The sequence below is a fragment of the Vipera ursinii genome, assembly GCF_947247035.1.
Source record: "Vipera ursinii genome assembly, chromosome: 11".
Classification (NCBI taxonomy): Eukaryota; Metazoa; Chordata; class Lepidosauria; order Squamata; family Viperidae; genus Vipera; species Vipera ursinii.
Genome location: NC_139524.1, coordinates 19,732,175 through 19,754,836, shown reverse-complemented (window position 1 = coordinate 19,754,836; position 22,662 = coordinate 19,732,175). Strand labels below are relative to the sequence as shown.

The 22,662-nt window shown below is 44.0% G+C and overlaps 1 protein-coding gene across 1 annotated transcript in view; it reads left to right on the top strand.

The window, feature by feature from the left end:
• The window catches only part of OTUD7A (OTU deubiquitinase 7A), a 42,021-nt gene extending 30,852 nt beyond the window's left edge, over positions 1 to 11,169 (top strand). The window contains exon 13 of the mRNA XM_083371227.1: positions 841 to 11,169. Coding sequence (XP_083227353.1) covers positions 841 to 2,256 — 1,416 coding nt within the window. The 3' untranslated portion in view covers positions 2,257 to 11,169. The remainder of the gene's footprint in view (positions 1 to 840) is intronic.
• Positions 11,170 to 22,662: the final 11,493 nt, after the last annotated feature.

Here is a 22,662-nt window from a genome sequence, read left to right as displayed (position 1 = left end):
GTTTGGCTTGAGTTCCCTCTCCAAAACTGTTAACCCAGGGCTGGGCATGAAGGGCACAACACAGCATCCCGGCCAGCTGTGTTACAGGAATAACACCTGCACAGAACCACAGAAAGAATGGTAGGAAAAATCTAGGAATTGCTCGCAGTTTTCACTTACGTATAGATGATTTGGTCTCTGGTTGTAGCATCCGCCATATTTTAGACGGGGCTTGATGCCTAACCAGAAGGTTGGCAGCTTGGCGGGTCGAATCCCGAGTGCCGCGTAACAGAGTGAGCGCCTGTTACGCGTCCCAGCTTCTGCCAACCTAGCAGTTCGAAAGCACGTAAAAATGCAAGTAGAAAAATAGGGACCACTACGGTGGGAAGGTAACAGCGTTCCGTGCGCCTTTGGCGTCTAGTCACGCCGGCCACATGACCACGGAGACGTCCTCGGACAAACGCTGGCTCTTCGGCTTTGAAACGGAGATGAGCACCGGCCCCTAGAGTTGGAAACGACTAGCACGCATGTGCGGGGGAACCTTTACCTTTACTTTTATAAATTGAATTTTTTAAAAAATGTTAACATCTCATCCCTTCCGCTTCCTCATCCCTGATGCCGATGACTGACCAGCTTGGTGAAAAATTTTACAACTCATTGAGTGAAAACCAAGTATTTTCCCCCCAAATATTAAGCCAGTTGCCCCCATAGTATTTCATCTTGGTGTGTTATGCACAACTCATGCCTTTAAAGAGAATTTGATTTTTCAAAAGGGAAGGGTTTTGGAAAATCTGCCTGCAAATGTACGGTGGTTCCTTGTGCACAATAATTTCCGATTTCTAACGGTGGTTTCCCTCTTAGGCTCCTTTGGCTCAGCCAGAGTCTCCTACGGCATCGGCTGGAGAAGACGTCCAGTCGCTGGCAGACTCCATGGATTCAGACAGGGATTCCGTCTGTAGTAATTCTAACGGCAATAACGGCAAAAGCGGGAAGGACAAAGAGAAGCAGAGGAAAGACAAGGAGAAGAACCGAGGGGATTCTGTGGCTAACAAACTCGGGAGTCTCAGTAAGACTCTGGGCATCAAGCTGAAGAAGAACATGGGGGGGCTGGGGGGGCTGGTCCACGGCAAGATCAACCGAGCCAACGCTGGGAATGGCAAAAGCGGGGGGGAGGGGGCGGAGAAGGCTAAAGAGAAGAAGTCAAAATCGCGTAAAGGGAGCAAAGAGGAATCGGGCCGCTCTGCGAGCACCTCCCCCTCGGAGAAGACCACCACCCCCTCCCCCACAGAGAAGGCGAGCATCTCCCCTGCAGAAAAGGCCAACGCAAAATCCCCCTCCTGGAAATACAGCACCGATGTGAAGCTGAGTCTGAACATCTTAAGAGCCGCCATGCAAGGAGAGCGGAAGTTCATTTTTGCCGGCCTCCTCCTGACCAGCCACAGACACCAGTTCCACGAGGAGATGATTGGCTACTACTTGACCAGTGCCCAAGAGCGCTTCAGCGCCGAACAAGAGCAGAAGAGGAAAGAGGCGGAGAAGAAGGCCGCAGCTCTTGGCAGCTCCTCATCTCGCAAACTGGACCAAGAAGGGTTTTCCAAGGAGAAGCTGGATTCATCTCCTCAGGGGAGGGCATCCCCCATCTTGCCTCAAAGCCATACCACTCAGCTGGTTTTAAAGTTCAAAGACCGGGCTAGTCCCACGCCGGCGTCCTTTTCTTCACCAAGCAACGGCGCCAAGGGGAGTGGACCCATCCCAGTATCTGCCCATTATAGCCATACGCCCCCCGTCCAAAGGCAGAGCGTCATCCACTTGCACGACTTCAACGCCAAGCCATCCAGCTTCCAAGACGACGTGTACAAGCCTGTGGTGGGCACCCTGAAAACATGTGCCACCTACCCTCAGCAGAACCGCTCGTTGTCCTCACAGAGTTATAGCCCAGCACGGATAGCGGACATTCGTACGGTCAACACGGTGGAGTCCTTGGCCTATGCTCTGCCCACGGACACCAAGTCGCAAACATACACCAACGGGTTCAACAGCAAGGACATCAGAGACAGCTTAGAATATGTGGACGAAGATGCTCCACAGACCTGGTTGAACAATGAGAAAAACCGCAGCAGGACACCGGTTTGCCCCGTATATTCCACCCAGCAGAACCGCTGCAAGACGGAGAACTGTTCCTTCTACGGGCGCCCTGAAACCAAGAACTTCTGCTCCTGCTGCTACAAGGAGGAACTCAAACGTAGGGAGCGAGAGAGTAAAGGGTCCCGGCATTGAAGACCGTGGAGCTCTTCGAATAAATATTTATTTCGTTCATTTTCTTACTTAGGACATATTGTATGTGGTAAGGGACTGAAAGAGGAAAGACCAGGGGGGATTCTAGAAAGATTCTCAAGGGAGCAAAACTCTAGCTTTTTCTCTCTCTCTCTCTCAGAGGTGGTGGGCAAAAAAAAACAAAACAAAAAAGCGAGGATCCGTGGATGATCACGAGTTGGTGGCTTCCCATTTCGTTGGTCTCTTTTGTACATACACTGGTAAGCGGAGAGGTCTTTTACTTCTCTGCCAGTGCTGTATCCGTGTGGTCAAAACTTTACTAATGGTGCCTGAATTCACACTGACATCACTCAGGTAGTAGAAAGATTAGGGGAAAAATCATAAAAATAGAAGACGTGGTGTGGTAAGTGTACAAATGTGTCTGCCTCATTCCGTGGATCAGAGGTGGGGAACGATGGCCCTTTTAATGACTTGTGGGCTTCCACTCCTGGAATTCCTGAGCCAGCGTGGCTTCTGGGAGTTGAAGTCCACAAGCCATGGAAAGGGCCCATAGTCCCCCACCCTTGTTGTAGACCATCTCCCCGGAAGAAATGTCATGTTCCATAGCTCTCCTTCCCTTGCCCCCTTTTTTTTTTAAAGGAAGCAAGCATCGTAAGGGTGTATTTAGCGCATATTACTAACATCCTTGCTATAAACTTTGGTTATTATAACCCCCTTTTTCCATAGATACACAAATGAAAGCACGGGTCCATGATGGCAGCTTTTCTCACCCAAGAGTAATGTATGCATTCATTCCTGTAAGTGATCTCCGGTTTTGGACTACACCAATTGCTCCAGATGGAAAGGTCTATCGTGCCAGTTGATATTAAAATAAGGTTCGACTCTCATATTTAAAATGAGCACTTTACAATTTAGTGTCAGGATCGTGCAAAACCTGATTTCAATCATCTTGTAGTCCTCCACTGCAGGCTATACCACTCACTGAGTTTAGAAATACTGTTATTGCCATGTAATTTAGTTATAAATAACAGATGATGGCTCATTCCAAACTTTCTGTAGCCTGTAACCCGGATCCTTCCCTTTCTAGAGAAGAAGACAAAAATGATCTGTGTTCATTTGCACTGATGTTAAATTATGGACACCTATTTTTAAAAAGCAAGCTATGGGGGTTTTTTTGGGTGTGTTTTTCTACACGTCAAGTGTGGCCCTTTGAAGTTTGAATTAGGAAAAAGGTTGAGCAGCTGAATTATTTTAGCAATTATTTTAAAAATTCAATGGAACCAAGTTTGTTGATTACTAAACCAGCTGGATACCTTTTCTAGAGGTATCGAATTGTTTTGACACAGATCTCGTATTGTATAAATGGGATAACCCTGATTACTTATTTTACAAATGGATATCTTTCTGCAGCAGCAACCATTAAATAGTGAAATCCACTGAGAACAGCATCCTCTAAGTTGCCAGCTGCCTATATACCCTAGTCCAGAATTGGTCTTGCAAAGAAACAGAAATTTTGCAGTGGATTCCAAATTGATATCATATCTGAAGATTTAGCAGTTGTCAACATCTGGCTCAGTGGTCTCTTCCATCATCTGAAGATGCTTAGCCTTCTTCAGAAGTAGCCTCTCGTCTTGGAGTAGGCAGACTGTGAGTAAGGAAGAACATTTTATAGCATCCATTCATAGCTGAGAAAATAGTCAAAACGGACAGAGAAGCAATTCTAGTTTCCGCACCACTCTTTTCTTCTTTGAACAACTTTTCATGAATTTGGGTGTATGTGTGATCTTTCAGAAGAAGCCATTGGACCTATAAGGAACAATAGTCACGGTATCTCCATCACTTCTGATTTAAGTTAGATTTAATCAGATATTTAGGAAGATCTTAGGAAAAAGTGGCAGGAACCACTTTTATCTTTCTTCCCCCTACTTTTCAAAGCCAGTGGTTTGTTATAAAAACCACGATACAATCCATAACTGGATTTCTTCCTATTCTATTTGTCTTGTAGTCGTCGTCTCCACTGGCATTCCTAAACAGTTAGGGCATAAGAATGTGCTACATTCTTATATAGAGCAATATAACCTAACTCTTAGGAGAATTTTTGTCTACGTCTATCCTAAGTTACATCTCAGCCTCTACATCCACATCCATTCCATTCCTTTTGTTCCATTACATTCCTAAAAAAGGAGGAAAACCACTTGTTCCCATCCTGAAAGCACCTTCAAACATCCAAGTGATTTTGAAAAGCTCATTAAAGCTCCTGATGTTAAATTCTTACACCTAGGTGTAAGAATTCCTCTCACGACCATGCATCATTTTATATTTGGTTCTGCATTCCTAAATATAAAACAATGGTGCCTACTGTCCATAGTTGTTCACTTGTGCATTTTACTGACCTTGTCGTAAGTCGTCTGTAGAGGCAATCACTGATGCATTCATATCGGCCTAGAAAAGGAATGACAAAAGCTTCCTCAGCCTCTCTTAATAAGTGTTTTAATTTTGGAAGGTTGAATAATACTAGACTATAATAGTTTCTGTATCTTTGGAAAGATATGGCAGTTTTTAGTTGAGAGAGGGAGAGGGAATGAGAGACTTGAAAAGCAACAGTGAGGATGCGTTGGCTTACTTTTATGCTATTAAATGTGAATTAATTTGATCAATGAATTATGCATTAATTGCCTAATGGTCCGTGGCAGATCTAGTCATTTCCTATCCTAAAGCTTTGTCAGTGTTTCCTGCAGCACATGTCTTTTCCATGCTTTTTGTGCTTCCCCTTTGGGATCCAGATACTCAACTGAGTTGGGACTGGGATGCTCTGACTCTTGAACTCAGTGCCCAGTTCATCCATATGAGTCTCCCTTCCAGTTCTGAAGAAGGCTGTGGCGTCTTAATGCTTTTCCTTAGTTGTGGTGATTGATGATTCATTTCTTTGGCCAAAGAAACTGTGGTACTAGATGGAGCAACCTGTGACTGTATTTCATAATGTCTGTTTTGTGTGTGTGTGAGTGAGAGAGAGAGAGAGAGAGAGAGAGAGAGAAATCAGATATTGTTTTTAAGGGAGGGTGAGTTAAGCAAATACTTATTGTTAGTGATGCCAATGGTAAAGTAACAACAGCCTTCACTATTCCTATGATTACTTCTGTAGGTGTACCCAAAGGTGCTTTTCCAAGAGGCAGCTGGAGACAGTCTGTCTTTCCTTGAAGATGTTTCGCTTCTCATCCAAGAAGCTTCTTCAGTTCTGAAGGAAAAACCAAGAAAGTCCAGTTGCCTCTTGAAAAAACACCTGTGGGACAACCATGACCTGGATGATGGAGAATCTCCACAGACGTTCTATAGGTGAAGTTAGTTATTTAAAAATATCATTAGTGTGTTTTTTATTTTTCTTTTGTTCAAAGACAGCTTTCTTAGATGAAGAGCTTTTTACAATGATGTCTTTTCAAAATGATGTACACACACAAACAAGCCACATATACAGATACGTTACCAGTCTTAAGTCATGGAATAATCACTGCTTTGCCCTGGAGCAAAGTATCAGATGTCTAGTTGAATCCTTCCCATTTCCTGACTCGTCTTCCCGATTTGATCTGAAGCCTAATCCTTAAATTATTTCAAAGGCTATAATTACTATGGAGTAGAGCTATGCAAACACAAATCCTTGAAATAGCAAGAAGGCAATAGTTAGTGGAGATGAGAAAGAAAGAAAGAAAGAAAAAGAAAGAAAAAGAAAAGTTTTGAGTCCCTCAATATTACCACTACTTACAGTTACAGGAAGAAAACTAGAAATATATTAAAAGTTGCTGGAATTAGAACTTTTATGAAAGATTACTTTGATATTTTTTTAAGAAAAATGACTCAAAACTATAAATTGTTAATTGTTTTTCATATATATTAATGTTCTGTTCCTGAGAAGATTGTATTTTATTGAAGCTAAAGGCGATTTTACCGGAAAATTTATCTCGTTCATTGTCTCTCTCTCTCTTTCTCTGTAAGTGTGAATACACGTGCATACAAAGATATGAACATACCCACAATCCATTGCTACTGTTTTATTCCATTTTTATTGTACAAATTTGTGAGTTGGGTCAGGGGTGGGACATTGTAGACAATTCAGTGTGTTAAGGGCTAGGGGTATTCTTGGAAGTGAATTCTGAGTCAAGAATGTAGTTGTGCAAAAAACAGATTCAATGTAGATGTTGGAATTGGGGGCAGGTTATTTTCAGAGGCTGTTGTGCAGAAATAGGAGAATTTTCTACACAAGCCCTGGTGAAATGCACAGGAGTCTCTCAAGGAAAACTTATTACACACCTGTCATTTCAGTGGCACTTGTGTTAGAATTTTTTCTGGTGGATTATCCTCTTTATTTGGTGTGTCAGACAGACCCTGGAACAGTGGTTGAATGTAATTAGTGTTGCTTACTGTTCCGGGCAAAGCAATGTTTTTACAGATAATTTTTTTTAAAAAAAAGATTTATGTTTAAAATATACATAAATAATAGGGCAAAGTTGCATTGAAGAAAGCAGGTGGTTTTCTGGACAGGTTTGAGCCATTCTACTCACATTATTAAAAGACAAAAAATATGCAAAAAGTTTAGCCTTTCTTCTATAGAGCAAAAGAGCCAAGGGAAGGTTTGTAAAGCGATGCCTAAGCATTCTCATACTTTGTAACGATACACTTAAAACAAGTATTTCAAAGGGCTAATGAATGAATAAAACATGATCCTCTCGTGTTTGCAGATAAGTTGTGTTGTGTGTGGTAGATGTTTCCCAGCACATCTACAGGAAGTTGTGCAGCGGGTCATAGCTGAACCGTCATTAGAAGCAAAAGTTGGTCTGGGAAGAAGGTTTTTTTCTCTAAGGACGGTGCCCTTCTCCACGTTCAGTTAATTACTCATTGTTCTTCTTGCAAAATAAATAACAATAACAACCATAATGGCCAGGCTATTTCCTTGGACAACACATCACGCTTTCACTTTCAATGCTTCTGCAATTTTCCCCATCGTTCCTAACCGAAATATCTAAAACAGGGGAAAAGCATGAGGGGATTGCAAGATGACAAACGAAAGAAGGTGTGTTTGGACCCCCTCATAACATTCGGGAAAGGCGATAGAACTATTTTGTACGTGTTGTGTAGCGATAGCGCTGGTTAACCCTGTGTGCAAATCCTTCTAATTCAACTCGGTGTGTCTCGGCCTTGGCAACTTGAAGAAGTGAGGACTTCAACTCCCCAAATTTCCACACTGCAGAAGTGGGGGAACCCTGTTCTAACTCAACTTGCAATCTCATTCTCAAGGATCAACCCAGATTGTGAATAATGTATATAATACATAGTGTTTCCTGGGAGGTGTTTGCAGGTTAAGTACTTTGGTGCTGTTGATTTGAAATAACAGACATGTAAGCCCATCTATCTCTTATAAGCAGAGACGACAGGAGGGAAAAAATTCAAATTCTACAGGAAAATAATTGTGCAATTACACGCACATCCCAATGAAAGTCGGTCTCTCCCTTTGAAAAAACCTGATGTTAAATATAATATGAGGGATGTAGTCCCCAAAATTTTGAAAAGCACCGTAAGCAGTGATGGGTAGACTCCAGAATTTCTTACTGTACGTCGAAGAGGAGAGAAAGTGCGCCTAGATGTTTGGGGAAAAAGCAGAGTGAGATATTGGATATGTGCTCAGCTTCCTAAGAGTCTCTTGATTGTTGAAAGCAAGTAGCAACATCCCAGCTTATCTTTAGGGCAGATGTTAAATATTGCTGGTTAAAAAATCTATGTACAAATGCACACCGTTACAAAATCTTCAACAAGGCCCAAAATATACACATGGGAATAAATCTAAACCTACTCTAAAAAGAATTTAAAAATCGAATATTTAGAATGTGAGATCCAAATTGGGAGTGTCATGTCTCCATATCAATGGCAGTAGAAGAATATGCCTCTTATTACTATTATTATTATTTTTTAAAAAACGATCTTAACTGTTTTTCTGCTTTTGTGCTTTTTTTCTCATAATATTATTTCTCTATTTTGTTGACCAACTGTTGGATGAGAATGATCCTTGACTTACGACCACATCTGAGCCCAAAATTTCAGTTGTTAAGTGAGACATTTGTTGAGTTTTGCCCCATTTTATGACCTTTCTTGCCTCAATTGTTAAGTGAATCACTGCAGTTGATAAGTTAGCACCCTGGTTGTTAAGTGAATCTATGCCTCCCCATTGACTTTGCTTGTCAGAAGGTCGCAAAAGGGAATGATCACATGACCCCGGGATACTGCAACTGTCATAACAGTGAGTCAGTGGTCAAGCGCCTGAATTTTGATCAACTGACCCTGGAGATGCTGCAATGGTCATAACTGTGAAAAATGGTCATAAGTCATTTTTTTCAGTGCCGTTGTAACTTTGAACGATCATTAAATGAAGGACCACCTGTAACCTCAAATGCTACAATTGTACTATGTACCAAATTTACAGAGACCCATATTTTCAGATGAACCTCACTTTGGAGGTCGTCCTTCTGTCAACGCCCTGTCTCCCCATCCAGGAATGGGTTTACTCTAGGTAGACTCCAGATCATCCTTGACTTGCGACTGTTCGTTTAACAAGGGCTCAAAATTACAATGGCCTTGGAAGAAGCTACTTACGACCTGTCCTCAAAGTTATGACTGTTGCCTCACCCCTGTGGTGACATCATTGCTTGGTAAGTGACTCCCCTTTATGACAATGGCAGCATCTGATTCCAGCCTGCGGCCTTTGCAAATGGTTTCTGGCAAGCAAAGCCCCTGGGGAAAGCCAGATTCGCTTAACCACTGTGGTAAAAATGGTCGTAAAATTGAGTCTGGGCACATGATGACTTGCTTAATGACCAGCAATCCTGGTCCCAATTTTGTTTGTAAGAAGAGGACGACCTGTATCCATTCAATTCTGTTGATCTCAAAAGGGTCTATTGTGAAGGTATAAAGGAATAAGTTGTTATTGTGGTGGATTGGTGATGTTCTCCATTCGGAGGGAAGGGCTTGATTTTGGGGTAAAGAAACAGCAATGAAAAATTGTAGCTGTCCATCGTTCCAAATGGCTTTTCAGCCCCGACGATGTTTGAATCTCTTACAAGGTACGGCTGTCTAGCTTTGAAGGTCTGGCAAAATTTACGGAGTTCTTGCAGAATAGAAGCTGGCCTGGAATTCAAATTACTTCAGTCAGTTGTTTGCACACTTGCTTTTCCTGTACACGCGATGGTTCTTTTTTAAAACGGAGGAAAAATAATGATAAATATACTGTTTTTTAACAAGAATCCCTTAAAGGAAGGTGTTTGTAAATGTTTTGTTTGTAGACATAAAAGGCTGTATTGTGTTGGAATTTTACAAGCCAAGTTTAAATTATAATATAGAAAATTATTTTTATATTATTTTCAAAATATGCTATGAAGCAATATTTTGCGCCTTTATTATTATAGAGTAATTGTCAATTTAGTAAGTTGGTGTGGGAACTGTGGTACTAATAACCTTGTGAAGGAAACTTTGTAAGTGTTATGAAACAACCCGAATGCGTTTTGTCTGTGTTTGCCTACTGAAGGTTGCAATACAGAAAGATTTTTATTGAAAAGCTTCACCTGGTGGTTTATATATCCTTCTGTCCCTCATATCCTCTTAGAAACCTCGTTCTATACAAAGTTTGCACCACTAAAAGCGACAGGCAATTCTGAATGTAGCTTTGCTGTGATGCAGCGAATGAAAACAGGATCTTTTCATGATGAGAATTATCCATGAAACCTGTCACTACATCTGGAGTGTCTCAATATTTGAGGGGCTGCCAGAAAGAAGAGGGGAGACAACCTGTTCTCCAAAGCACCTGCGGGCAGGACAAGAAGCAACGGGTGGAAACTAGTCAAGGAGAGAAGCAACCTGGAACTAAGGAGAAATTTCATGACAGTTGGAACAATTAACCAGTGGAACAACCTGCCACCAGAAGTTGTGGGCGCTCCAACACTGGAGGTTTTTAAGAAGAGACTGGACAACCACATGTCTGAAGTGGTATGGGGTCTCCTGCTGAAGAAGACGTTTGGGCTAGAAGACCTCCAAGGTCCCTTTCAACTTTATTATTCTGTTCCGTACTGTTGAACATAGCAGCTCTGATGGAAGAATGGCAGAACTGCTCTTCCAAAGCTGCTGCTATCTCTAGGGTGGAGTTAGAATTCCAAGATAACATTCATCCAGCTTTTCCCATAGGTAAAAAAAACCCCATAATTATGATCTCTGATGGACTAGAACACCAAAATAGCTTGCAGCTGCCTCCAGGCTACCGTAAACTGGCTGAGTAGTGAATCAAGGAAACTACAACCCACACCCTAGCTGTGTCACTAGTTACGGTATTCCCAATGGCCCTGAGCTTTTTCTTGGGGATCCGTCAACGCCTTTCCCTCTTTAGCCACGAAGACAGATCTAATCTGACACACTTCACACCGATAATGCGCTTGTGTCTCCAGTGAAATTAAAACCATAGATCACGTCTTCTTGAGATGTACAGTTTACAAAAATTTCTGGGGTCTTTGGTTCTCTCTGTGTTTGACAGTTTTCTTGCAGGCGTCTCATGACCCAGCCAGGGAACATCATCAGTGCTAGGATGGAGTGGGTTTTGCTGTCTTATATACAATATATTCTCATTCCTTCCTGCAGTGATGATGCTCCCTAGTTGGGTCGTGAAACGTCTGCAAGGAAACAGCCAGGCTCAGAGAGCACCGAGGACCCTAACCCTAAGCTACAAAAATTCTCTTCCATCAGTACAAAGAATTTTGCCACTCCCGGCTAAGGTAACCCTTAATAGATGAGCGCCTGGCTATTCTGATCAGTGGTATTTAGATTTAAAAAATGCACCTGAAGTCACCAATAGCTAAATTGTGCACTCAAGGTTTTACAGTGTTGTAGCCCAGCCCCACAGTTAGGCAACTGACTTAATTAATGAGATCTGATTGTCTTTTCAAGTTGTGTTCGGTTGCTTTAATTTTTATGGTCTGGCCTTGGAGTATAATAAAATGTTTATTTATTGCATCTCTTAGGCTTTAAAAACAGGGCACCACAATTACAACAGAGCCAGGAGAGGCTTGTTTCAATTCTCCCTGGCCTTGCCTTCCTTGATCATGGACCTCTGAAGCTTTGTGAAGGAAGCGGCTTAAATTCTCAGAGGTCTTGAGATCTTTGAAAGGAGCTTAAGTAACACAGATCTAAGCCAGGCCTATCTCTGCCTAAGGATCTGCCAGTGCTAAAGGAACTGGACCAGGGGTCCGATCCTGCTCTGGAGAAAGAGGAGGAATTAGAAACTCATCATGGTCCTTCACAACACCAGCTCTTGGCCTGTGAAAGGGGGAAATGAGATGCCTTCAAACTGCTGCTGCTTCCGTTCCCACAGCATTTCATCAGCTCCAAGTTCGGCAGAGAAACCGATCATTTCCCAATTCTGCCTCATTCCCTCTTCATGCTTAAATTTAAAAAAAAAAGGATGCTGGAGACGAGGTCGGGGTGATGCTTAGTGTTAGTTAAACCTACCCCTGGGAAAACTTGTCTCGGTCCCCTTGCAATCTATGAACTTCACCACCCTTTTGTGTGGCTTCCCATCCAGCGGTGGAAGATGATCTTCAAAGCTTCCATCCAAGTTGATAAAAGTCCAGGCTGTTGAGAAAGAGACTTACTGAAAAGCTGTGATGCAACGAGGGGTATTTTAGGCTGCTCTTACTTCATCTTCTGGGCAATGTGGTGAGTTGGCATGGCTACCTTTTGGAAGCATTCCCATCCTTCTGGGTCCATCCATCTGCCTTGGAGGACCTATCCTGATGGCCCCATGGAGGAAGCAGGATCTCTTAGGGTCTAAAGCTGGATTTCTGTCCCATCCATGGGGAGCTGAACTGAACCCTCACAGCTCCCTGCTCTGTCCAGCGAGTGGAGAAGCCTCTTTTCTCAAAGAGACATAAATACACCTTCAACAGGATGAAGCGGGAGCTACTGGTTGAAGGAATTAAATGGCTGGTGTGTGGAATATTCCCTCCAGGCTTCTGAGCTAAGCTGTTATTAAAATGGTGCCAGAAGACTTTCCCATTCACCGTAGATAAAGGCACCATGAATTAGCACTAAGCCTACAATCAAATGACTCATTCAGAGTGCTGACAGCAAGCAAACTTTACAGTACTCCAGTGTTTCTCAACCTTGGCAATTTTTAAGGGATGTGAACTTCAGTTTTAAGTGGTGTGGATTTAATTCCCATAATTCCCCATACTTGAAGTCCACACCGGTTGAGAAACGCTGCCTTACTCCATAAAGAGCTTGTGGTGGATTCTTTCAATTGAAGACAATATACTGTATTTGTAGGGAAAAAGTTTATGCGTAGGTGAGGGAGATATTTCTCCTGTGGACTCTTCTGAATTTGTCTTAACATGGAGAAGAGAGGCCTTTTTTTCCAGTTGCTGGAAATGAATCCAACAGCTAAGAGATCTCCTGGGCTGTGTTGAGTTCTGCTAACTCAGGACCTTCGAGCAATGGATGAAACTGAAGTTTTGAGCTGGGAATACTTGCTCAGAACACTTATCGAAATCAAACAAGGAAGGTGGAGACCAAGATTTAATTGTGGGGGGAAAAATCCATAAATAGTAGCAGTTCCTCTCTCTGTGGCAGGAAGCTTCTGATGAAGTCCTCAAATCTAAATGTGGTTTGCCACAGCCGGCTGACTGAATATGTGCTCAAAACCAACTTCTGAGCATCTCTGTTGAAGACACGAGCAGATCACCTGACCTATTTGCCCCATGAAGGAAGCTAGAAGGCCAGCAGTTCTTGAAATTGGGAACTGTATTAACAGCCCTGATTGGGTATAGCTTTATTTAAGCAGGATTTAAGGAGAAGAGTAGAAATGACCTTTTGGAATCTCTCATGCGCCAGAATGAGAAGTAATCTCTCCCATCTGCAACCATAAGCCCTTCTTTGCCTGCAGCACAAGTTCTCCAGCCTGGCGTGGTCCTTCTAGCTGGCATAGAATCAATTTCTAGTTCATCGTTCTGCTGCCCAGCTAACTTTTTCCCAACCTCACATCCCAATTTATCCACAGCTATATTCAATTTATTTCCACAGTTGGCTGGCTGACTAAATTAGAGGATTGTTGTACTCCCCAGGGTTTTCCAGGCAAGAAGGCTTTCTAAATTCCATTTCTGAGCCTTGGTTATGACATAGCAAGTGGGTGTCTTCCAGTTGTCTCAAAGTACACAAATGAGTCAAGGAGGCTTCCTGCAGAGTTGGGAAACTTCCCCCAGACAGAAGCTTCCTTGACTCATCTGTCATCCAACGCTGGTGCCAAAGTCAAGGCTTATATACAGAGTTTGAAAGGAAGAGAAGAAACTTCAGAGGTTGCAACTAACCCATGAAGTGGATCCAAGCTGGCTTGGCTTGAATATTTTCTCAACTCTGTACATAACCTTTGAAATCCATAGAGAAGCAGGGAGAAGGCTCTTGTATTTGTAACTGAGGACCTTTGGGGTGGCTGCTGATCAGAAGTTGCAATGAGATGTCCCTTAAGCTTCTGGATCAGAAGTTGCAGTGAGATGTCCCTTAAGCTTCCAGAAGTCCCTTCTTCATCTTAAGAAAGAAAAGGAGAGGAAACCCAGTTTCTCTCCTGGATTTGAGAAAAAAATCCATATGTATCAAACAATGGGATAATTGAGCAACTCATTTTGGAGATGAGGGTGGGATGATACAGGTAAGAGAGTTAGGGTGTACCTTGAATTACCAATAAAGGGGAACATTTGTAGCTCAGGGTTAAAATGATGGGTCCTTGGTGCTCTCTGAGTTTGGTTGTTTCTTTCCAGATGATTCATTATCCAAACTGGGTTAACGTCTAGTTTGACTACCACTGATGATGTTACTTAATTGGGTAATGAAACGTATGCAAACCAAGCTCAGAGAACACCAAGGACCCCACGCCTTGAATTCCCTAATTGAAGGAACTGTAAGTTAGACATTCCCAATGGGGAAGGATTTAGAGACTAGCTGGAAATTTCATCTTCAAAAGCCAGGAGGCTTCCTACTTCTAGCTCAGCAGATGGCGATGTTAGTCTCAATACATGGATGAACAGTGTCGGGAAATGAAATCAGCCCTCTATGTCTTCCACAACAAAAGTCTGTTGCTGTTTTTAAAATATACAGTATTTCAACCAGAAATAACTCGGGGTGACTCCTCTGGATAATTTAGGCTGACTCAGTCTTCCAGGATGGACCTCACTCCCGTCCATCCAAGTTGATGCTTTGCAACAGGGTTTCCTATCCTTCATACAAAACGGTCTCTGCATTTTAAGCACTATGATTTATAGCACTTTATTGTTCTTCCAGAACAGCCTGAGATTATTTCATTTTTGTAGCTCTTCTGTTTGTCCTGAGGATCATCTCTCAAGCAATAGCTGAGCTGCTAATGATGATCAGTCTGTTTAGTTTTGCATGTCTTGCTATTTTTTTTAGCTATGGCTTCTATAGCCCTGAAGTTAAACCCAGAAATTATTCAGTCTCCTCGATTGCTAATCGTGGGGTTCACAGAAACCCCTCCTCAGTCATGCTTTCCAGTAGATCACCTCCATACACAACCCGCTGGCTGCAGCTCTCCATTTGGGGAGTCTAGAAATGTGAGACGCACCAACATTAAGATGGTCTTCTCCAGAGGAGATGTTTTGGATTCCACACCACAACCAAGTTCCACCAAAAATCCTGGAGCATTTTGTCCTGGCAAAACAAGAGCCCAGAATGGTTGTTTCCTTCCCAGCTCCTGCCTCTTGTCAGGTGATTTAACACATATAATTAGAATGAGAGATCTTGTGAATTCCTGTAAGTACACATATATCCTCTTGAAAATCACTGTGATTTCAAGTCCAAAAAGGGAAAGTTAGGTTTGAAAAATTATATAAATAGCTTGAGACTTTACTGCGGCAGAAGAAAAGGGTATGAAATGTGGAGAAGGGAAGGAAAATTCCACCATGCACCAACTTCACGATGATTAAACTGAGAATAGCAACCGTTTCATTTAAAAACAAACACCAGCCTGGGTTTTCTTGTAACAGGAGGCTGGCTGAATGCAAAGTCTTGAGACAGATGTGCCAAACAAAACCTCCTCGTCCTTCCTGACTGGCCAGTTTCCCCTTTGTATTTTCCACCTTAGGCAAGGGAGGGTGGGAGGAAGACCAGACAACAGGCAACCTTTTCAACCAAAAACTGAAGGAGCCTTCAGACCTTTCGTTCAAGTAAAAGTGTGCAGCATCTGTCCACTGTTTCCTTCCTCATCCTTCTCTGCTTATCCCCCCTTCCCCCAGTCATTCCTTTCCCTCCCTCCCCAAAACAAAGAATCCTAATCAAAGAGAAAGTGGTTCGCTGCCCCTTCACCCAAGGTCCAGAGACAAAGGGGATTGATGCTAACAGGTCCCTACACAACTCCTGTCCGTGGTTAGGTGGCAACGCCTAATTGGCCTTGGCTGATTCCCCCAAATTAAGCAGGCTTGGACCTGGTTAGCTGTAGACTAGACTGGAAAGCCAAACGAGAGAAGCACTTCCATTTTGCTGCCTCAAATCAACGTGGGTGGGACGCTGGAAACTTCAGAAGGTCATTTTGACTCATAGGTGTCTATGCAGTCCTTGGTGGGGCTTGTAACACAGCTTTGCAAGATCAAGCGAAGACGAGAATTGGGGATACGTGCAGAGGGCCGGAGGCACTGTTAGTTCACTGGGATTATATATCATGAGCTGGTTGCAGGTACAGTCTTTTTTCGTAGATCCTAGGTACTGATTCTTCCGTAAATAAACTGGCAAAAAGAGAAGGGGTCATTGCATTCACATGACCAAGAAATAGATTTTAGTTGGAAAACCTGAAAAAAAACCATGTCCACAGAGTAGGAATTCTTCAACAGAGAGAGATAGTGCTACCTTGGGAGATAGTGGTCTCTCCTTCATGGAGGTCTTGAAGCAGAGACCAGATGACCATCTGTCAATTACGATGGATCCTTGTAGGGGGATGGAGGAGATGATCTCCACGGTCTATAATGACCTTGATGTTCTGTAGATTGTCCCATTTCTTTCCAATCCAAAAAGCAAAATTGATGATGATCTCACTGGATACTTTCACATCAAATGGCTGCCCAAGTCAGCCATGCCCCACAGGAAACACTAAGCTCTGTTTCCCAACAACGCAAGTCCCAACGCCCCAATGAAAAAGACCATTTTGGATACTGTTGTGTATTGGGTTCATTGTGCAGGAATGAAGATGAGGTGAGTGAGTCGGATACTACGATGTCTGGTAGCCCATGTGTGGCAAAGAGTTTCCTAAGCACCTGGATGGTCCTAGCAGTAGTCATGTTTGAGACTGGTATTACTTCAAGCCATTTAGAGTGGCTGTCGACCACTATAAGGAAGAGTTGGCCCTGGAAGGGCCCAGCGAAATCTATGTGAATTGTAGACCAGGGAGTATGCGTTTCCTCCCACCTGTGAACTGGAGCATGCAGCATTTCAGGCCTTGATTGTTGGCATGTGTAGCATCCATGCACCTGGGCCTTGATGGCCTTGTCTAACCCTGGCCACCATAAGTAGCTTCTAGCTAGAGCTTTCATACGGACAATACCTGGATGGCCTTCATGCAGTGATTGCAAAACCCTGTCTCTTAGTGATGTGGAAACTATGACTCTGTTCCCCCATAGGATACAATCCTTGTGAGCTAATAGCTCGTGTCTTCTAGCAAAATAACTCTGAAATTCAGGGCCTGGGCTTTTATCCAACCACCCTGTGTGCACCCAAGAAAGCACTCTACTTAGTGTTTTATCAGCTGCTGTTTCTGCAGCTATGTCCCCAGTGTGTAGAGGAAACTCTGGCAAGTCCTGAATGGACAATACGCAGGCCTCTGGGGTCGGATCTGGTTTGATTTGTGGCAGTGGAAGCCTGCTTAGGCCATCTGCATGGCCCATTTCTTTGCCGGGTTTGTGAATCAGCTTAAACGTGTAAGCTGATAAAAAATAGACCATCTCAGCATTCTAGGGGACAAAATCTGGGGTGACGGTCTGTGGTGAATAACCCCAACAGTGGTTTGTGGTCTGTGAAGACCGTGAAGTCCCTGCTGTATAAGTAGTCATGGAATTTTTTAACTCCAACTACAATGGCCAATGCCTCTTTGTCAATTTGAGTGTAATTATGCTCAGCAGAGGACAGTGTCCTCGAGTAAAATGCAATGGGAACCTTGGTCCCATCTTTCTCTAAGTGGCTCAAAACTGCACCCACCCCATATGGGGACGCGTCACACGCTAAGCAAACTGGTTTAGACTCCTTGAAATGAGTGATAGTGGAATTGACTGACAGGAGTGCCTTCAGGTCCTGAAAACTTTTTTCGTGGATGCTGGTCCACTTCCAAGAAGAACAGGACCTCTCTGGCAAAAAGCTTCTGCTGCAGCTCTCAGTTGCAGAGGCCGCAGACGAGCCGGTCTCGAAGTCACTCTTCGACGTCTGAAAAATGACACAGTCATGCGGCCTGCCTCAAAGCCACGATGTACTCGGATACGGTTTCTCCCAGCTGCTGTACTCGCATAGCGCCATGCAATCACCGACATCTTTGGTTGGAAGTGTTCTCCGAGCTCCTTCTTCAGTTCAGCGTAGGAGACGGATTCCAACAGCGTGGGCATGAACAGATTTTCGGCCAGATTGAACGTTGCTGGGCCGCACACACAGAGCAGCGTGGCGGCCTTCAGTCCATCCTCTGCGACCTGTTTCACCTGAAGGCAGTTCTCGACCTGGGACAGGTGCGAGGGCCATCCTTCTGGTTTCTTGATGTCGAATTCTCGCAGTCTTCCGACCTTGGGCATTCTGGTCTTCGCAGCTTGAATCCTGCCTCTCCATTGCTCAGAGACTGGTCCTCTGAGTGCGTTGTTGCTAGCGTGGCTTAGCTAGCCGACCGTAAGGGGGAGGAATTGCTTTTCCCGCCAGGTGTGCACTGCCTCTCCCCTAGTGACTTTCAGCTCCTACGGAGAAGCAGGATCCCACCTTCGTCGCCAGTGTTGTTTACTGGGTTCGTTGCGCAGGAATGAAGACGAGGCGAGTGAGTTCAGCAAAGATCATGGTTTATTGCTTGCAGGATCTGAACTAGAGAACTGGGCTGCAGATGCAGCAATTTATACCCTGGCCCCTAGGCGGCGGCCAATAGGTTTGAAGCAACCTATTGCCGCCCTAGGGGCAACCAATAGCAGCGCTGGAGACGGGTTGTCTGAGGCGCTGGGAGCCGTTAGCTAGCTCCCTGCTCAAACAGCCTTCCAGCCCAATACATTATAGATACCTTCCCAGCTTCTACAAAGGAGGCTGGGAGGGTCTAGTTCCTGTTTCTCCCACTCCCTGTTGCAAACCAAATGTGAAAGAAAAAAGCATTCATGCTCATGTGATTGGATTTCTATCCCCCTTCCTTTCCCACCTCAGGGAGCATCACGTGAGGACCACCCCCAAAGAAGGACCACCATATGAGTCCTTTCATCTTTGATACAAACAGGATTCACAGCCGCCCTTCTCAATCGAGAATGTGCTAAATATGGACAGGGCAGATGAATCAAAAGGACGAGAAGGAGGGAGCTTTGAGCTTTGAGATATGGGGAGAAGGGGTGGTAAAACTATCCCTTTGACCTTTACAACTGACTGCAGTTATCTGTTCTCATGACATGTAGAACTCCTGTGATGTCCAACAGGAACATCCTGTTGCATTACCTTGGCCAACTTCTCCAACCCGCCTCTCTTTCTGAGAACACCGCCTTGAACGTGAACTCATGTTCCAGATCTTCTGCAGATCTTCTCTTTGCCAGTGCAGAAATGGAGCCACAAAGAGCACAGGCATATTCATGGAAAGGACACCTCATTTCCACGGTGGTGGTTACATTCCTGTAGAATTGGCCCTTTCTGATGGCTCCTTTCAAACCCTGCACAAAATCTAAGGAAAGACAGAACCCAAGCTGGGTTTTTAATTGGATAAGTAAAGCAGGAATTGCAAATGTGGGCTTTGAAAAAAAGAGTGGAAAACATTTGGGAAGATCAGAGCTAACTGACCCCTGTTCCTCGGAAGAGAGTCCAGCTCCAGGGAAAGTCACAGAAAGAGAATGAGAAAAATGTAAGTCTGGCTACTTCAGTCTGCCTCGTTCTTGTTTCTGTTCCACTTGGACTCTTTCGGTATGTAGAGAGCATTTTTGTGCAAAATGTAGCTGCGCCGAGAGGGAAAGAGAGGAAGGGGAGGAGTTTCTGAGCTCCGGCTGCTATTGTTCTGTTTTGCTTGGTGTCTCTGCAATTATGTCTCCAGGATCACACAGGAATGACTCATTTGGTGTGCTAACCACAACATAAAGCCTGGGAAAGTGTGAAGATTTGCCTCTTAAAGACACACACCCCCATTTACCAAGGAATAGAGGGAGACAGCTCAAGTCAAGATTTAAACATCCTTGGAAATCAAGCAAGGCAGCCTCAGATCTCCATCTGCCCTTGACCTTTGACTCCCTTTGTTCCCAAAGAGAAAATCCAGACCCAACTGACCGTGGCATCTTGGAACTTCTCAGTGTTGTTTCACTACACTTCACGGCCACAGCAAGTGAATAATCAAGCCAGGCATGAAAGCATCTTCATGTGGTCCTCAAGATGCCCATCATGGATTTTGGTTGTCCTACTCCCTACCGTCCTGGTGAAGAACTCTTTGTGAGAGTGATTGAGTTGGATGGACAGTGGGCAAAAACTGCTCCAAATTTCTACTCCGTTTAGTTCAGGGGCAAACCATGGCCCTTTCTTGCCTTGTTGTGGGATGAGCAACGATCGTAGTCTAAGACTGAGGAGAGGAATCACATCAGAGCAGATCCTCTGGCATTCTTGCAGTCCTAGATTCCATCTCTCATTATGAGGATCAATCATTAGTCCTTTCCTTCACCCTTCACCCTGTCCCCCCACAACCTCCTACCTCCAAGGAACCTTTGGTTTTTTCCCAGTGGAAAGAAAAGACGAGTATGTTTACATGAGTGTGTAAACGGCTCTCTCAAGCTCCTCCTTCCTCCATCTGGTTGAGTGGGTTAACTTTTTTTGTTCACCTTTTGCTAAGAGGGCTAACCTGCTCAGAGATGTTTTCACTTGGTAAATTCTGTAGAGGTACCGGTCATTATATTATGCATACTTAGGTAAACAGGTTTTAAAGATGATTGGGCAGCTCTGTTTACCGAAGATGGCCTCTAGGAGTACATGCCTGAGTGTGGGGGATGTGATCACATGCCCTCTATCCTAATTTCTTCATCCTTGGGAACATCTGTTTTCCTATTTAGGGTCCCCTTTTCCGGTATGTGGGAAGAATGGAGAATAACTGTCCTTTTCTCTTCACTGTTAGTAGGGTGTTACTAACCTCCTAGTAGAATTCAGGATAACAGAGTTAGAAGGGACCTTGGAGGTCTTCTAGTCCAACCTCCTGCTCAGACAGGAAACCCTATGGTATACTATTTCAGACAAATGGCTGTCCAGTCTCTTCTTAAAAACTTCCAGTGTTGGGAGCGTTCACCACTTCTGGAGGCAGGTTGTTCCACTGGTTAATTGTTCTAACTGTCAGGAAGTTTCTCCTTAGTTCTAGGTTGCTTCTCTCCTTGATTAGTTTCCACCCGTTGCTTCTTGTCCTGCCTTCGGGCGCTTTGGAGAACAGCTTGACTCCCTCTTCTTTGGGGCAGCCCCTGAGATATTGGGAGACTTCTATCATGTCGCCCCTCGTCCTTCTCTTCATTAAACTAGACATACGCAATTCCTGCAACCGTTCCTTATATGTTTTAGCCTCCAGAGCATCTTTGTTGCTCTTCTCTGTGCTCTTTCCAAGGTCTCAAAACCTTTTTGATATTGTGGCAGTCAAAGCTGGGATGCAGTATTTCAAGTATGGTCTTACCAAGGCTTTATAAACTGGTATAGTAGACAACATTAGAAAGTCCTAATGCTAGCCAGAAGCAATGCAGAGCTGTGGCCAGCTCAATATGCCTCTGATTGCTCCAACATATGTTCTTCCATACAGCTGCTCCAGCTGTGAAGTAGACACATTCAGAATTCCTAACAGGTCACTACGGAAAGCTTCTGGCAGCACTTTTGTGGGCTCAAAATCACAGCCTCCCATGTGCTAGGAAGAAATGTACTACACAGGAGCAGACATGTTGCTAAATTGTCATGTCTGCCTCTCCTTCATAGGAACCACAGAGAGGTGCAGTGTACAAGCTGCCTTGGTTCAGCCATAATGAATGGTTTCCTAGCTTAATTAGTCCTGTTAGAAATCCTTGAGCTTTTACCAGGATGGAAAGACGGGTCGTGTGTCATAAATTAAAAATGATGCCGCAATCAAAAGGCAATTTGGTGACTTTTTTGGAGATATACCATGAAATATTTTAAGGAGAAATGCTCACAACACTTTAAAGATTAAGCTTCCGATATTGTCACAGTGTAGAAAGTGTGGACCCTGTAATATGCAAAAAGTGGAAGTCTCTTTTAGTCTCTGTTAATGTTCCTCAGAAGTGTTGATTTTCTCAAATTCAAGAATGGCACTGGTTATCTCACCCAGTTTGGTGGATGGGCTCTGCTGCTTCCAAAGGAAGCTTGTTGGGGTCGTGTCCCAAATCCTTCAGTCTGTCCTTCTCTGCCAGAAATGTTGGTGTTTCCATGAGAGTTGGGTCTCTCCAAAAGATGGTTCCCAGGGTCTACAAAGAAAGCTAGTGGGGTTCAGGCACAAATTTCATAGCATAGATGGAAAAGGGCTGTTTGAAAGCTAAATTCAATGGAAGTATCTTTTTCTGCTGAGTGGGTGGGGGGCAAGTGGACCTTACTCCAACCCTTACAGAGAAGTTTGCATTGTGTTTGAGCCTCCACTGCTCAGCCCCATCACTCTTCCTTCTGCTGTGCTGTGTTGCAGCAGCCTTAATTGGTCTCCAGTGATCCAAGATCGCCATACTCTGGGGTAGTTTCCTTGCAAACCAGCGGTTAGAGAATGTTCCATTGTCAGTCCCATCCTCATTATTTCTAGCAGAGATGGAGTCTCTATAGAGTTAATGGTAGTGTTGAGAGAGGGCAATGAAGTCATTCCCATGGAATCACCTGCTAAGAGTGTGTTCATTCAAATCAGCTTGGCAGGTTGGGTGTGGAAGCTTGGCTCTGTTGTTTGAAGGCAGGCGCCTTTGGGAAAACCCATTCTTACACAACTTCTCGAGAGTGAACATTCTCCATAGCTTTGCGTTGCTCTATTTATTTGTTTGTCTATCAAAGCTCCAGACTGCCCCACTCCAAGGGGCTTGGAGATTGCTTCACAAGATTGAAAACAAGAAAAAGTAAACAAAACATTCCCAACCACCCCAAGGGAATAGATGAAAAAGCTTCTCCTGTATCCCCCCAAGCTAATAG